The 15,392-nt window shown below is 38.3% G+C and overlaps 1 protein-coding gene across 3 annotated transcripts in view; it reads right to left on the bottom strand.

Moving 5' to 3' along the window:
• Nucleotides 1-4,446: 4,446 nt before the first annotated feature.
• Nucleotides 4,447-15,392, bottom strand: part of LOC135469594 (AP-3 complex subunit delta-1-like) — a 34,865-nt gene continuing 23,919 nt past the window's right edge. For all 3 annotated transcript variants that reach the window (XM_064748087.1, XM_064748086.1, XM_064748085.1), the window contains exons 23-34: nt 14,849-14,928; nt 13,519-13,693; nt 12,922-13,107; nt 11,349-11,513; nt 10,246-10,413; nt 9,666-9,713; nt 8,841-8,978; nt 7,878-8,018; nt 7,243-7,328; nt 6,294-6,418; nt 5,376-5,458; nt 4,447-5,058 (exon numbers count right to left, since the gene is read on the bottom strand). In XM_064748087.1, the coding sequence (XP_064604157.1) occupies nt 4,957-5,058; nt 5,376-5,458; nt 6,294-6,418; nt 7,243-7,328; nt 7,878-8,018; nt 8,841-8,978; nt 9,666-9,713; nt 10,246-10,413; nt 11,349-11,513; nt 12,922-13,107; nt 13,519-13,693; nt 14,849-14,928 (1,497 nt within the window). In that variant the 3' untranslated portion in view covers nt 4,447-4,956. The remainder of the gene's footprint in view (nt 5,059-5,375; nt 5,459-6,293; nt 6,419-7,242; nt 7,329-7,877; nt 8,019-8,840; nt 8,979-9,665; nt 9,714-10,245; nt 10,414-11,348; nt 11,514-12,921; nt 13,108-13,518; nt 13,694-14,848; nt 14,929-15,392) is intronic.

The raw sequence follows: 15,392 nt of genomic DNA on the forward strand, positions 1-15,392 counted from the left end.
AGTGTAGGTGTTCATGACGTGTTATGTTAGTTGGTTAGCGCACTAGCGCAGTGTAATGACCCAGAATCCTCTCACCAATGCGGTCGCTGTGAGTTCTAGCCCAGTTCAAGCTGGCTTCCTCTCTGGCCATAAGTGGAAAGGTCTGCCAGCAACCTGCAGATGGTCGTGGGTTTCCGCCGGGAGCTATCCGGTTTCTTCCCACCATAATGCTGGCCACCGTCGTACAAGTGAAATATTCATAAGTACGGCGTAAAACACCAATCAAAAAAAAATAAATAAATAAATGTTATGATAGTTATCAAAAACACCAACAATACAGTGGAGGTAGGCCATGCACATGAATCTGACTGGGGTGCACATCAAAATTTACATTTACACATCCTACATTTACATGTAACTGAATAAATGACTGAAACTTCTCCATATATCGTGCCATGAGTTTGCTCGGTTATATTGACAAACTTTTTATTTATTTATTTATTTGATTGGTGTTTTATTTATTTATTTATTTGATTGGTGTTTTACACCGTACTCAAGAATATTTCACTTACAAGACAGTGGCCAATATAATGGTGGAAGGGAACCGGGCAGAGACCAGGAGAAACCCACGACCATCTGCAAGTTGCTGCCAGACCCTATCACTTAAGATCCATATGAATCCAGCGGATCATTTATTGCACATTATTTACCAGTACAGGAATGGAAAACTTTGCTGTTCCCAATTCTGAGACTGAAACAATGCATTCGGTCCAGGTGATGAAAAGACAAGCATCCTCATTTTCCCCAGCAATTCTGTCAACACTACCTGCTCCCTCCTCTCCCCTCCCCGAGCTTTTCATTACCCTCCTCCCACCCTACAGGGACAGCAGAGCATGTATGTGTTTGTCAGACGTAAACATCAGTAAAGGAAGAAGAAACAACCAGAAGTTTGTTTACACTATATATATTATATATCTTTATTTCTTTTTCATATCATAAAATACATTCACAATCATTTGATATTTGTATTTTTACAGCCTGATAGTTTATAATTTATTCACACTGCTAACAGGTTTATATAAGTGACAGTCCAACAACCGTTGACAATGTTGGAAAGTGCTCTATCTATGAAAAGAACGACATGGATCAAGGTCGTCTGGAGAGAACCATTGTTAGCACAGTGGAATGATGGTATATAAACTCTGGCAACAGAACTCCAAGCAGCAAAACTTCATGTCTCGAGGTAAATGAACCATTTGTCCATTTCACTTCAAGGTACCCCAGGTGAGTTGAGTTAAGGTAGAATGTTAACATCGTCGCCCCTACACATACTGACCCACGTATGATACGATCAATAAATTCCCTTGTACATATACTTGACCTAAAAATTAGCCCAAAGTGTAATTTTAGAGGCAAATTGAAGCCTCCGAGATATATTACCTAATTTTTTCAATTTTTGGGACACCTGGTCTGCTTTTTTCACCAATAAACATGTAATTGTAGCAGGAATATATAGTTTCTTTTTTTGACATGGTTAGTACACCTATTGACCAACATATTCATATCTTCACTTTCTCAAAAACAGAGAAAAATGTAATTCTTTGCTTTCAGCACAACTTACATCTGTCCTAAAAATTAGAAGAAATAGGGTAGTGCTGAAAGTTTTTACAGAAACTTTTCTCTCTTCCAAACAGCCCCAAAATACATTTCCAACACCAATGCAAATTTCAGAAATGGACAAGATGAAAAATTTAATCAAGGACAAAATTTTAGGTCAAATATGGTAGTTTTCAGTTGCATTTGGAATGAGACTGCATGGTTGTGAGGTACTGTATCCTGGATGTGTTTTTCTACATGCACATAAAACACAAGCGACCTTAATGAAGACATGAATTAGTCCTGCTTGTAAGTCTGGCCGTGTTAATGTCAATCACCTTGCCATCATATGGTTCAAATTCATTTCCTATATCTTCATAATGAAAAATAATAGCTTAACCCATGGTGCCACACACTTCATTTCCCCTGTGAATAATAATAATACTTTTATGAAGCCTGTATTCTGTGCATCCTTGAAAACAAAGCTCAGACTTCTGGTCAATTGAAATTTGATATCACTGAAAACACGGACAATTAATTAACAGTTGTTATGTAGGTATATATATATATACACAAGACTGACATTATAAATAATACAGGTTTCATTTTTATTACCTGTATATTTAGTAAAAATCAGCATTCAGTTTGTGATCACAATCCTGCAGAATGTTGCTATCACAACATCAAAATCAAATACTTGGATAAATTGCTACAAGAATTAGCGTTTTACGGGGAATAAACAGCAAAGAGGCCTATACTGGGGTCGATCTAAATAACTGCAAGTTATTCTATGTACAGCAACATTTCATAGAGTAGACACTAACCAAACTTATATCTATTAACAACTAACAAACTGATATTCAAGGATATGCCTTTTACCCTCCAATTCAGAACTTGCAATTTACAACAATGTGACTCACTATCCCAATTCTGAGGACACCAAATTAACAAGTTGAATCAAGTAACAGTCAATAAATTAACGGGTACCGATACATTGTTTTCAGGCTGATTCTTACAGAATCTTGAAAATTGCAAATTTCCCTACCGTTACAGGATTACTGTACTGTACTTTTCTTCTTATCTTATAAACACATACATATAGATTTTCTCAAAGTTGAAATGGGGTCCATGACATTGGAAGAATTGAATTGCATTCTGACCTAAGAGACACTGGGCAAGACGGTACACTTTATCAAAGCCAGTTACCTCTATGGGTACCCACAAATACACAAGGTGGTATTTTCTGGTTGAGATTACAGTACAGTTTCTGTCAGTTATTCCTCTTCATACCCATAAGTTGATATCGATGCTAGACAGAACATACTACCTATACCCCTATGAATACCCACAAGTACACAAAACAGTATCTCAGGTTTGAGAGTACACATTACCTATGCCAGGGCCCACTATGGGCACCTACAAGTACACAAAACAGTATCTCAGGTTTGAGAGTACACATTACCTATGCCAGTGCCCACTATGGGCACCTACAAGTACACAAAACAGTATCTCACAACCATGGCATCATTATTCAACAGCTATCATGTGTACTTAATAAGCACTTTGAATTCATATCAGGTCTATTTCAATCATGATACATGCACTAATTCCTCAACCTTGAAGTGCATGTTATCAAAACACAAAGTTTGGATAAAATTAAACTACTGAAAATATCAGATTTTAAACCTTTTAAACGACTACCTAACCTGTTCAGATATTTACTATCACAGGTTTGATGCTTCCGAGATGTCCAAAAGTCAGCATGTAGGAATACAATGAAAATTTGCAATAACAATAGAAGTGATGATGAGTACTTCTCCATAATTTTTCAGGTAGGCCTTTATGTAATCAAATCCGATGGTATCAGTTTCCGTACGAAAAAAGAACTCCTGAAATGTCTAGAATTACAGGCTTAACTTATACTCAATATCCAGCACTTATTCCAATGGTCGTTAGAAAAAGCAAACTTGAAGGAAGGATAGCAAAGGGGAGGGTGTGCAACAACAACATGACAATGGAAGGCAGACTAAACATTTCCCCACAAATATATGTTCCCTACTCTACACCCATATGTAATGTTACAGGTACAATAAATTAGAATAGACCACAACAAGTCCTGTATAGGTAGACATTAGTAATAAGTTACAGGTCCAATTGGGTAGATATAACGTTGTTTGCGTAGATCGGTGCATATAATGTTGGTGATCTTGACAGTGTCCTGTACAATTCTACTGCATTTACATATGTATATTCAGAGAGTTAAATATCATGAGCCCCCCCCCCCCCCCCCCCCACTCTCCCCCTTGCCCGCCATCCTCCCAAAATTCTGAAGCTTGAAAACAGTTACAGAGAAGCATGTATACAAAAAAGGTTCTACCCCATTTTCCTGATGTCTCAAGAGTACTGGTATTTTCATCTAGGTAAAGCACTTGCGAAGGAGTGACGAGTCATGAGGCTTGGGAGGAAGTGAGGCTGCTTGTGTTATGGGATAACTATTACTGAAACGCTGTGCAGTTTCCATGTATGTTGTGTAGTTTACGCCAGATTTAAGTCAGACCTAAACGACAGTCTTGAGAATATACATGTATTAAGAACATGTATTATCATGCTCAGAATGGTATAAACTTTTAATGTCCAAATTGTGAAAGATTCCAAATAAAAAAAAAAATAATTATATCAACTAAATGCATGAAAACTGAACAAATATCAGTGTTTCTGGACACATTCCTATCAGCATTACTTTACAGTATACCAGCATGACAGGTATTTATACGAAAAAAAAACCCCTGCGAGATATGACTGACAGGAAGGATTCTGGAATGTTCTTGTAAGAAAATTCATCTTTCTGTCCCCTCACCCCCACCCCTCCAAAAAATGATTTGAATAACACTGTCGGTTATCATATCTCTGACTTCACTTCCAGGAAGGTGTTTGTAAATTACATATACATAAATACTGTATTACAATATTGTCTCTATTTTCACAAATATTGCTAACAGACAAGAGAGACAGGATTTCCCTTAAAAGAATTTTATGTTTTTTGTTGACACAAAGTAAAATCTTACACTTTTCTTGACTTGAATGAAAAACAGTAAGCGTAATTTGACCAGCAGGCAATCAAGATTATCTGGTCAACAGTGTACGTAATTTATTATGTATCATGTCCAGCAGAGCAACATCACTCATGTATGTAACCTGACAGTGGTTAAAAGCTACAGTTATAGGTGAAACCTGACCTGGACAATGATTACATACACAAGTCCACAGCAGCTTCATACAGGTTAGCCCATAGCACATGATATCATGACGGACATCTGATTGAGCTAATGGTTATGTACCCAAGTCCTGATGGACAACTGCTTCAGCCAATAGGAGCTGATGTTACTGGATAGGTTGGGTGAGGACAGTCCGCACCTCATCAAGGACATTGGATAGTAAACTAGTATCCGTACATTTCCCATCTATACTCAAGGTCTTGCTGGACTGTGAAGAAACAGAGAGCACAAGTGACATATAGCTGGCAGGCTGTACAACCACAAAATGTTTGTTTTCATGTATTGCCCATGGATTTTATCAGGATACTTTTCTGACACAAGATGTCATCATAATGACCTTTGTTTTACTACTCAAAATCATGTTTGGTTAGGTCTTATTTAAGAGCGCAGTCCTTGTCAAGTTAATATTTTTATTCCAAGCATTCAAATAATCATATAATTTAATACTAATTAGCACATATCCTGATGTCTTCACAGACTGACTTTCTCAAAAACACAGTGTATATGGCAGATGTAAATACTCACAGTGTACTTGACTAGGAGACAAATGCTGTGGTTTTGTATTGACCTGCTGTACAGGGACGCACTGTTCTCTACCTGTTCCACAACTACAACATAACACGTAAAAAGTAATCAACTATAAAGAAAAACCTACAGCATAGGATTAAAACCAGATGGTCACACGTAACCGGAGAAATCTAGCCACATGTCAATTTATCTGTTTCTATTCTAACTGTTCATGTAGACGTCCAAAATGTACCAACACACACGTGCCCTAAAATCATGGCACAGGCATGAGCAAACAAGGAAACAACATGCACCTGTGAAAGAAACCCAATCAGCAAATCCACCTGGGCTCAGTCAGAAAATATTGCAATTCAGTATTTCATCATCTCTCATCCTAAGTGACTGATTAGTGTTTAGCCCAGCTTTTGAGAATGTTTTACCTATGACAGCAGTCAGGTTCATGGGTGGAGGAAACTGCCCAGAGAGAAGCACTAACATTCAGCTTTCACACATTCTGACTTGAAACTAAATGTACGCTGAATGTCTTAGCTGTAAAGTGTAAGGAGATTTATTTGACTGATGTTTTTACGCCGTACTCAACAATATTTCATTTATATGATGGTAGCCAGCATTACGGTGGAAAGAAATGGGGCAGAGCCCAAGGGAAACTCACAACCATCCGCAGGTTGCCGAAAGACCTTCCCACATACGGCCGGAGAGGAAGCCAGCATGAGCTGGACTTGAACCGCATTGGTGAGAGGCTTTTTGGGGTCATTGCACTCAGCTGACATGCTAACCATCTCAGCCTTGGAGGCTGCTTTCTGACAGACTGACTTGGGACTGAATGCCTTACACGTAAAGTGTAAGAGGAAATATGTTTTGTTCTTTTTTTTCGCTTTCATGCATACTGACTTGAGAATACATTAAATGTCTTACTTGTAAAGTGCAGGAAGAAGCAAAGCTTGGCAAGGATGTGAGGGAACTCAGTGTCCATTGGTGATACAGTCAGTGAAGACTTCTCGGTCAGGTCCCCACTGCTCAACAGCTTAGCAAACTCGGGCCTGAAGGAAACATAGACAACAGTGTAAGAGTTTACACATTGAAGCAGACCATTTGTTTGATTGGAGCCTTACACTGTAACATTTTACTTACACAATGGAAGCCAGTATTATGGTAAGAGGAAACTGAGCAGTGTCCGAGGAAAACCAACCATCATCCGCTCACAGAAGCAGTCATGGATTAGCTTGACGAATTCACAGCGATCACATTTGTGAGAGACTCCTGGGTAACTGTGCTGAGCTAGTGCGCTAATCGCTCCGTGACAGAGACCGATTACACTTGTGGCAGACTTATGGGTCATTGTGCTGAACTAGCACGCTAACCACTCCGTGACAGAGACCGATCACACTGGCGGCAGACTTAAGGGTCATTGTGCTGAGCTAGCACGCTACCTACTCCGTGACAGAGACCAATCACACTGGTGGCAGACTCAAGGGTCATTGTGCTGAGCTTGTGCGCTAATCGCTCTGTGACAGAGACCGATTACACTGGAGGCGACCTAAGGGTCATTGTGCTGAGGTAGCACGCTAACCGTTCCTTGAAAGACACCTATCACATTGGTGGCAGACTCAAGGGTCATTGTGCTGAGGTAGCGCGCTAACCACTCTGTGACAAAGACCAATCACATTGGTGAGAAGCTTCTGGGTCATTGTGCTGAGCTAGCACGCTAATCGCTCCATGACAGAGACCGATTACACTAGTGGCAGACTTAAGGGTCATTGTGCTGAGCTAGCACGCTAATCCCTCCGTGACAGAGACTGATTACATTAGTGAGAGGCTCCAGGGTTATTGTGCAGTGATTTTGTACAGTAGAAAAAAGACTTACCCTTTACAATGAGTTGCTGACAGGTATGAACTACACGGTAGATGCAGTTTGAAGTCTAGTTTATCATGTGTTGAGCCTTCGCTGGTCTGTAAAACATACAAAACACGTTCACGTTCAAACCATCTCCGTGTCTGTACATATACATAGATGATTTTGGGTTGTTATAGTTCATAACCTTATAAATAATTAGAAATGAACAATTCATAACATTTAATTAACATTGTATTTGATTTACATGAGCTGTATAATCTGTATATTTTTTTGCTTTTAGCCAAATATGCATGACGAAAATAGCTTCACTCCTTCTTTCAGACATTATATTATTGGTCTGCAGTGCTCCATGGAGAGACAAGCACTTGGACATTGTCCCAACCAATAAAATCCCACTGCCAATAATTACCATGTACCAAAATACCTAGGTTTCACAAGAATTCCAGTTCACATTGATTTGTCAAGCAAAACTGTGAGAATGGCAGCTCACTACAGATGCACTATCAGACTTTCTGAGAGGTTAGTTTCTTGTCCAGGAACAATGGCTTTCGGCCACATCTGTTAAATCGTGGAGTAAAACAAGGAAATTTTAACAACGCACGCCTCATCACTTGGCTGACAATTGGGTTAAGTTAGCATCTTACCTTAAGGATATAGGTGAGAGTTCCCCTTAGTCTCTGTGGCATGGTGATACTGGACACAGTGAATGCAAACTGACCCTCATTCTGAGCATTAGGTAACAGGACAAATGGAACCTTGACCGAGTCGTGCTGTGATGCACCAACCTGTAATATTATACGTTTTTTCATAACTGTTTGATTGGTGCTTATAGATACAAGATATATATATATATATATATATATATATATACCACAACAACACACAAATTCATTCAATTTTTTCTCTTCTTCATGAACATAAACCACAGAGCTTGAATAGTACTGTTAGTTCATGAATCTATTTAACTACTGTAATTCTTCAACCTTTTCCTATGTTTGCAATGTCTACATTGAAGCATATTCTCAAGGCATTGGTCTGTGTAGACCAATGAAATTATACTTTTAGTGCAGCTCTGAAATCAACCAATCTGAAATCGACCAATCCAACCAATGTAGTTCATTGTTCAATAAAATGAAAAAAGTGCATAAATTGTATTGAAACATGTTCTTTCATATGCGCAAAAATTGAGGAAATAGGGCTCTTATGGCTGGGCACTGGGACGGTCCGTCTTTCTAACTTTTCTGACGATACTTCTGCCCTACCTTTACACCCACGTTACATGGGGTTACCAAAATTTACATGGGTTGATTCACTGGTGTTTAACACCCTGCTCAAGAAATTTTTTGCTCACATGAAGGTAGTCAGCTTTATGAATGGAGGAAAATGGCACAAGGAGTGCCCTGAACAGACCACCAACCTTCCCCAGGTACCTGACAAACTTTCACTTAAAAATTGCATTGAGCAGAGTCATTAGCTTTCACAGACACAAAAAAGCTGAAGAATAGAAGTGCAAACTAACAAGATTTCACCTTTGCCAAAGAAAGGCACCCTGATTGGCTACTGCCATGCAGTTATCCACAGAGGATACAGCAGTGATAGCAACTCACCCCTCTGATCAGTTTACTGTTTAGTGTATCTAGTACGTTGAATTCTAAATCCTTCATGTGATGGGATGTGAGATTTGTAAATATGATAGAAATCACAATCTGGTCACCCCTCTGTGGTGTCACCCGCGTCTCGTACGTCTGTGGAGACAAGATCAGGCATCAGGACAACAGAAACAAGAGTTTAACGGCCAGCAATTTGTCTCATGAAAACGACTCATTTAAAGATGCGCATATGACAACTGGCTGATAACTGGCACCCAATAATATTACGGCATTTCATGTTACACTATTATATCTTTCACACAATCCTGATCAATCAACTTCTAACTGTTCAAACAGGCATTAGAAAATTATTCATATGATGCTAAATACCATGGCAATGTGGCAAAATCTGATGAATTTTAAAATATTTCTACACTGCTACAAGGTCAGGTCATGCATTTATGCGGACTTGTGTTTAATAGAGTTTAATGCAGCACTAAAGAGTGCTTCAGTTTTATGATGAGCATCGAACCATGTATCATCAATCAGTCTACAGTCAACTTTTTTTAAAACTACATTTGCAGTTGGTTAATACTAATTAATTTTATTTGACTGGAGTAAAATAAAACTCAAAAATATTACAATTATACGTCAGCAGCCAGCACTATGGCTGGAGGAAACCAGACTAAGCCTGGCGGAAACCCATGGCCACATTAATACTAAACATTCTTAAATACGTTGATGTGTAAGCGGTGAAATAATTTCTTAAGCCTCAACCTTTGTGTTTGGTATAGAATACAATTTTCTTCAGTGATGTAGTGAAAAAAATCCGCAAAAACTTACCATTTTTATCGTTGAGTTTTCTCCTAGTAATTTGTAACTTGACATGGGCTAAACAGATGAAGTATAAATAAAAATTATACATACTAAATTGCGAAGAAAAACAAAAATAAAAAAAAAACAAAAACCAGCAAGAGGGATGTTAACATTGGTAACAAAAGCTATCAGTAGCAATACATACTGCAATGACATTTTATCAAAGTAACTTGAAAGCGAGTCTATCAATGTCTGAACCTGCTACTATCTAGCATGAGCTTTTGAGATTTTTATTTTCACGCGCCAAAAAATTCTGATTCTGTATTTTTAGGCAGTGATAAATCCACATTTATAAGTATCTTGAGAAAAAAACATTCAGTATAAAGAATGTGACCACAAGAAGTTTTTGGTCTACCTAGAAACAATCAGAACATTTATTAATTCAGTCGCTATGTTTCACAGTTTGGGGACAGAACCTAATCTTTTCCTCTCATATGGCCCAGACAAGTCACCATTTCTTTCATCATAAGTACATGTGCAGAAGAGATCCCATGTTCACAGTTTTAATCATTGCATATCCGGTGTCGGTTGCTGTAAATGTACGTACTGGTAACTGCATGGTCATCGGTGTTGGTTGCTGAGAAGGAGGAAGGTTTTCCTTTGATGGAGTTGTGATACCCTCAGCCTCTTCATAATCGGTTTTGTTCTTCTGTCGTTCACGCTTTTCTTTCTTCTCCTTTTTCTCTTTTTTATTCTTCTTTTTCTTTTTATGTTTCTGAAACAAAAGTTCGATAAATCTGGCTAAGTAGGCCTATAATGATAAAATACAATTATGAGAGTCAATTACTTATACAAGTAGAAATATAATCCCTGAAGTAGGCCTATAATGATAAAATACAATTATGACAGTCAATTACTTATACCAGTAGAAATATAATACCTGAAGTAGGCCAACAATGATAAAATACAATTATGACAGTCAATTACTTATACCAGTAGAAATATAATACCTGAAGTAGGCCAACAATGATAAAATACAATTATGACAGTCAATTACTTATACCAGTAGAAATATAATACCTGAAGTAGGCCAACAATGATAAAATACAATTATGACAGTCAATTACTTATACCAGTAGAAATATAATACCTGAAGTAGGCCAACAATGATAAAATACAATTATGACAGTCAATTACTTATACCAGTAGAAATATAATACCTGGAAATTAATGGTTAACAGTATCAAATAATTTGACCTCTGCATCTGATATTTGACTCTGCCAAAAATTATACATAAAATACTCCATTTTGAGTTCTTAAAAAAAACAGGGCAGAGCTTGAATAAAAATGTTGAAAGGCTACAAAAAACAGCGCCCCACCCATTGACTGTAATATCATACGTTAAAGTATTATCCCTCTGAAGAGTTTACCCGTTTCCTGATTGGTCAATTACTCTCTAATCAGATTCCTTTCTGATGTAATAATCACAATATATTTACATGGTCAGTCTGGAAGTCGAAAGTGGTTTAACCCATCAGCCCGACCGCTACCAGTTTCCACACTCACCATGTAAATACTTTGTATCCCCTCAGCCAACCATAATAACTAAAAGTACGCAAGTATTTCAAAGAGAAGACCTACGCTTCTCCTTGCTGTGTAATGGAGAAGACATTAACAGCGTGTCCTGTACATTTAGCTCTGTGTCTTACCCCATCTGAATGTTTGGGCGTCTCCTCCTCAGACTCGGTCAGCACTACGGCATTGTGGGTAGGTGTGGGCGTGTTAGACTGATCAGGTGATACTGTGACGGCAGTGGGCGATTCCCCTCTGCTCCCTGTCTCATTGTTCGTCAGCCAAAACTCTATATCCTCACTCTGAATGCGGAAGCACAAGAGAGCTATATTACACAGCTATATTAACTCGCCTTCCTAATCCTTTACAAGCTTAGTGCCCAGGGCAAAACTGTTTTAAGACTTTATACCAGATTTAACTTTAAGCCAATTCTTCAATTTAGTACTTATCCCAAAAGTAATTGCATAAAAGTATATTAAATATGAAGTAAAACTGATATGGTTATAGTTTTCCCCTCTGCAACTGCAATTTAGCTAATATTTTAAATAATATAAAAAATTATTTAATACCAGTATTCGCTAATACACCTTCGAACAACTGGGCCCAAGGCCCGCTTGCACAACGAGATTGTAGCTACAATAGATTACACACCCTACAACAGGGTTTACAACTGATTGCCTTACAATAAAGATGGTAAATTTTTGGAAGTTACAATTGCGACCTTAGGCCTGTGTAAATGGACAATGTACCAGTAAATAATGTTTTTTGTCTTACATTTACAGAAGTTTTCCACACCATTACATATTTAACAGATAACAACAAAATGCAAAAAAATGCAAAAGGAGTTCAAAATTACTAACAGTATACCTAAGGCAAGTAATTATACATAAACGTATATATTTTGAGGTGATTGTAAATATTCACAACTGGGTGGACCTGAATATAATTTCTGTCTACATGTAAGTTACCTCTATCTTAGCTTACAATTTCTTCCCGCAAGAGTGTGTCATTTGTAAGTTAAGTCCTCAATCACAATCCTCATGATTTACAATCAACCTAAGCTTACAATCCCTTTGCGCTAACGGCCCTGATTACAAAGCTGTATCAATGATTCAAAAAGTGCATTTATCATGGAGACATCTCTTAATCACTTATATGTGTTGCCATGGATACCTGGCGAAACTGGTACATATTTAAGACTGGAGCCTTCATCCAGTTCTTCAAAGGTGTGTGAATAGTTGGATGTCATTTTTAGGAGGCTATTTCTAATTATTTCTCATGTAAAGAAAATGGCGTTTTAGACCGGAATTTTTCCAGTGCTACGCACCTAAATGTATTACAATAGCTTAACAGTGTCTGCTGACCATCATTAAATTAACAACTGTCATTTTTTTTTTTCAGCTTGTAGCTTTTCACAATATTTTCCTGGATCATTTGCCAAGGAAAAGTTCCACACCACAGTTTGTGAAGTATTACAAATGATCAAAAGTTTCAGCCATCACCAAGCTGCTTGTTTTACCTCATTCTGCCAGTTCGACTAATCTTAGCAGCCTCTTCTGAGTTTTGTTCACAAAGTGGATTATATATTTCTAGAAAAAAAGTACCAAAAGTAAATTTTATGACCTTTATCTGCCATTAAAAGTTCTCATTATTTTGAACAGAATTTTAGTTCATTTACAGCAGTCCCCGACCCGTGATGTAGACTGTTACCTTTTTGTCTTGTTCCTGGGTGTCTACCATGGTGTCTTCCCTGGTGTCTGGCTTGTCCTCCACATTATTCTCCTTCACCAGCTCCTGGGGCTCATCACCATCCTTCTCATCACCACCCTTCTCCTCCTCACCCAACAGGTCAGGCTGATCGTCTACTTCCTTCTCAATGGACCGGGATTTCTTTTTCTGTGGCATTAGAGATAATACAGGTTTCGCAATAAATATCACTTCATGATATGTCTGCATAAAAAGAGAACACTGCTGTATTCAGTGATGATAATGACATGTAATTCCCTTTACATGAAGATTTGGGAGAAATGAGGTACAGGCATGTGACTTAATTCATGAACTCCTGATATTCTTGTCCTCCTAATCTTTTAGCCTGCAGGAAGAGTTGATGGTTTGAGAATTATTCTCGTGACAATTAACCAAAAGACGATGTACTGCTGACAACATGACCATGTTCATATCAATACAGGAACATACATATAGGTGGAGATAAGATAGTTCTATATGTCTCTTATCTTCCAACACTTCTAATCCACCCACCAATCTGGCACCATAGTTCACATCAAACGTTTGCCTTCAGTATTATACCTTGTCTTTCTTTTCTTTTTTCTCTTTCTTTTTGTCTTTTTCCTTGAGTTTTTTATGCTTTTTCTTTGGTTTTTGGTTGGCTGTACCGTCCACCAGCTCCCCATCCAGGGGCTCGTGTCTGCCATCAACGGTACGATGAGTCCTGACTGGAAGCCTCTCATCATCTCTCAAAGGCCTACAACAGCAGAATAATAAACATACCGGATAATACAGTATGTAACTCAGTCCTACCTCTTTTAGGTTAAATTTGATACATTTTATCAGGAACACTATTTTAAGAATTCTGGGTGATCATTTAGGGAAAACTGCCCAGTCTGTATGACATCAGATTACTATCTGGATTGTTTAAATCCATTTCAACTGGATTGGTTAAATCCATTTCAACTGGATTGTTTAAATCCATTTCAACTGGATTGTTTAAATCCATTTCAACTGGATTGTTTAAATCCATTTCAACTGGATTGTTTAAATGTATTCAGTTGGTAGATTACCCTAATTCTTCAACTTTTCATCCAGCTCTGTGACCAATATTTTGAAACATCCTGAGAAAACTAACAGGTGTCAAGAAATAATTTGCACAGTTTTAGGACGTTTGCATCTTTAGTGAAACAAAGAAATCATTTCTGGCATCATTATCATTGTAATTGTATGCATGAATTCAATGAGGAAAGGTGCTGTAAAGGTTGAAATGGTGGGATGATTCACAGTAAGTATACAATAGATCAGAAATGTCACAAAGGAAGAGAATATTTGTCATAGATTTGTATGAAAATGGAAGAGACACTACATTAGCTGCTTGTTAACACATGGTCACCTGACCTCACATTGTAATTTGAGAGGATGTCTATTTTTTCTCTTCATTTTTCATTTTATCCAAGAAAATGTTAACCATCTCCAGTTTTAGAATACCTGTGTTACAGAGTGACACCTAGAGGACCTGTGTGACAGATTGACACTCAGAGGACCTGTGTGACAGAGTGACACCCAGAGGACATGTGTGACAGAGTGACACCCAGAGGACATGTGTGACAGAGTGACACCTAGAGGACCTGTGTTACAGAGTGACACCTAGAGGACCTGTGTGACAGGGTGACACCCAGAGGACCTGTGTGACAGAGTGACACCCAGAGGACCTGTGTGACAGAGTGACACATAGAGGACCTGTGTGACAGAGTGACACCCAGAGGACCTGTGTGACAGTGACACCCAGAGGGCATGTGTGACATAGTGACACCTAGAGGACCTGTGTGACAGAGTGACACCCAGAGGCCATGTGTGACAGTGTGACACCCAGAAGACATGTGTGACAGTGTGACAGAGTGACACTTACTCATCCAGGTTAATATCTAACATGTTATGAGGATCACTGGTGTCCTTCACATCCTCATCACCGTCAGATGCATTAGCTCCCTGAAAACACAACAGCAGCATTCTCACATGCATCAAAATGTCTCATTCACCAAGTGTATGAGTACTGCTACAACTGATATGGATACAGTAAATAAGGTATAAAATATAAACTGGGGTCGAAGGTATGTTAAGCGTTAAGACAGGATTACATCTTAAGTCTTGCCCTAATTTGAAACTAATAGCACTTTAACTAAAAATAATAAAGCTAATTTTAATGCTAATACATTTTGAAGAACTAGGCCCTGTCTTTTCATATGCTGCCCAGAACTGATAACTTCTGGGTATGCCCTTATTTGATGTCAGCCTGGTTTATCTGGTAATATTGTTTTGTATATGCATTTGTGTATCACTAAGCTTAGAGAAAGCTCTACAGCTCTCTAAGGGATCTGTACTAACAGCTGCCTTGTCATTTTGTGACTACTTATACAGACAGTGATGCACAGGCTCTCCTGTTAACTGGGCAG

Source organism: Liolophura sinensis, chromosome 7, assembly GCF_032854445.1.
Source record: "Liolophura sinensis isolate JHLJ2023 chromosome 7, CUHK_Ljap_v2, whole genome shotgun sequence".
NCBI lineage: Eukaryota > Metazoa > Mollusca > Polyplacophora > Chitonida > Chitonidae > Liolophura > Liolophura sinensis.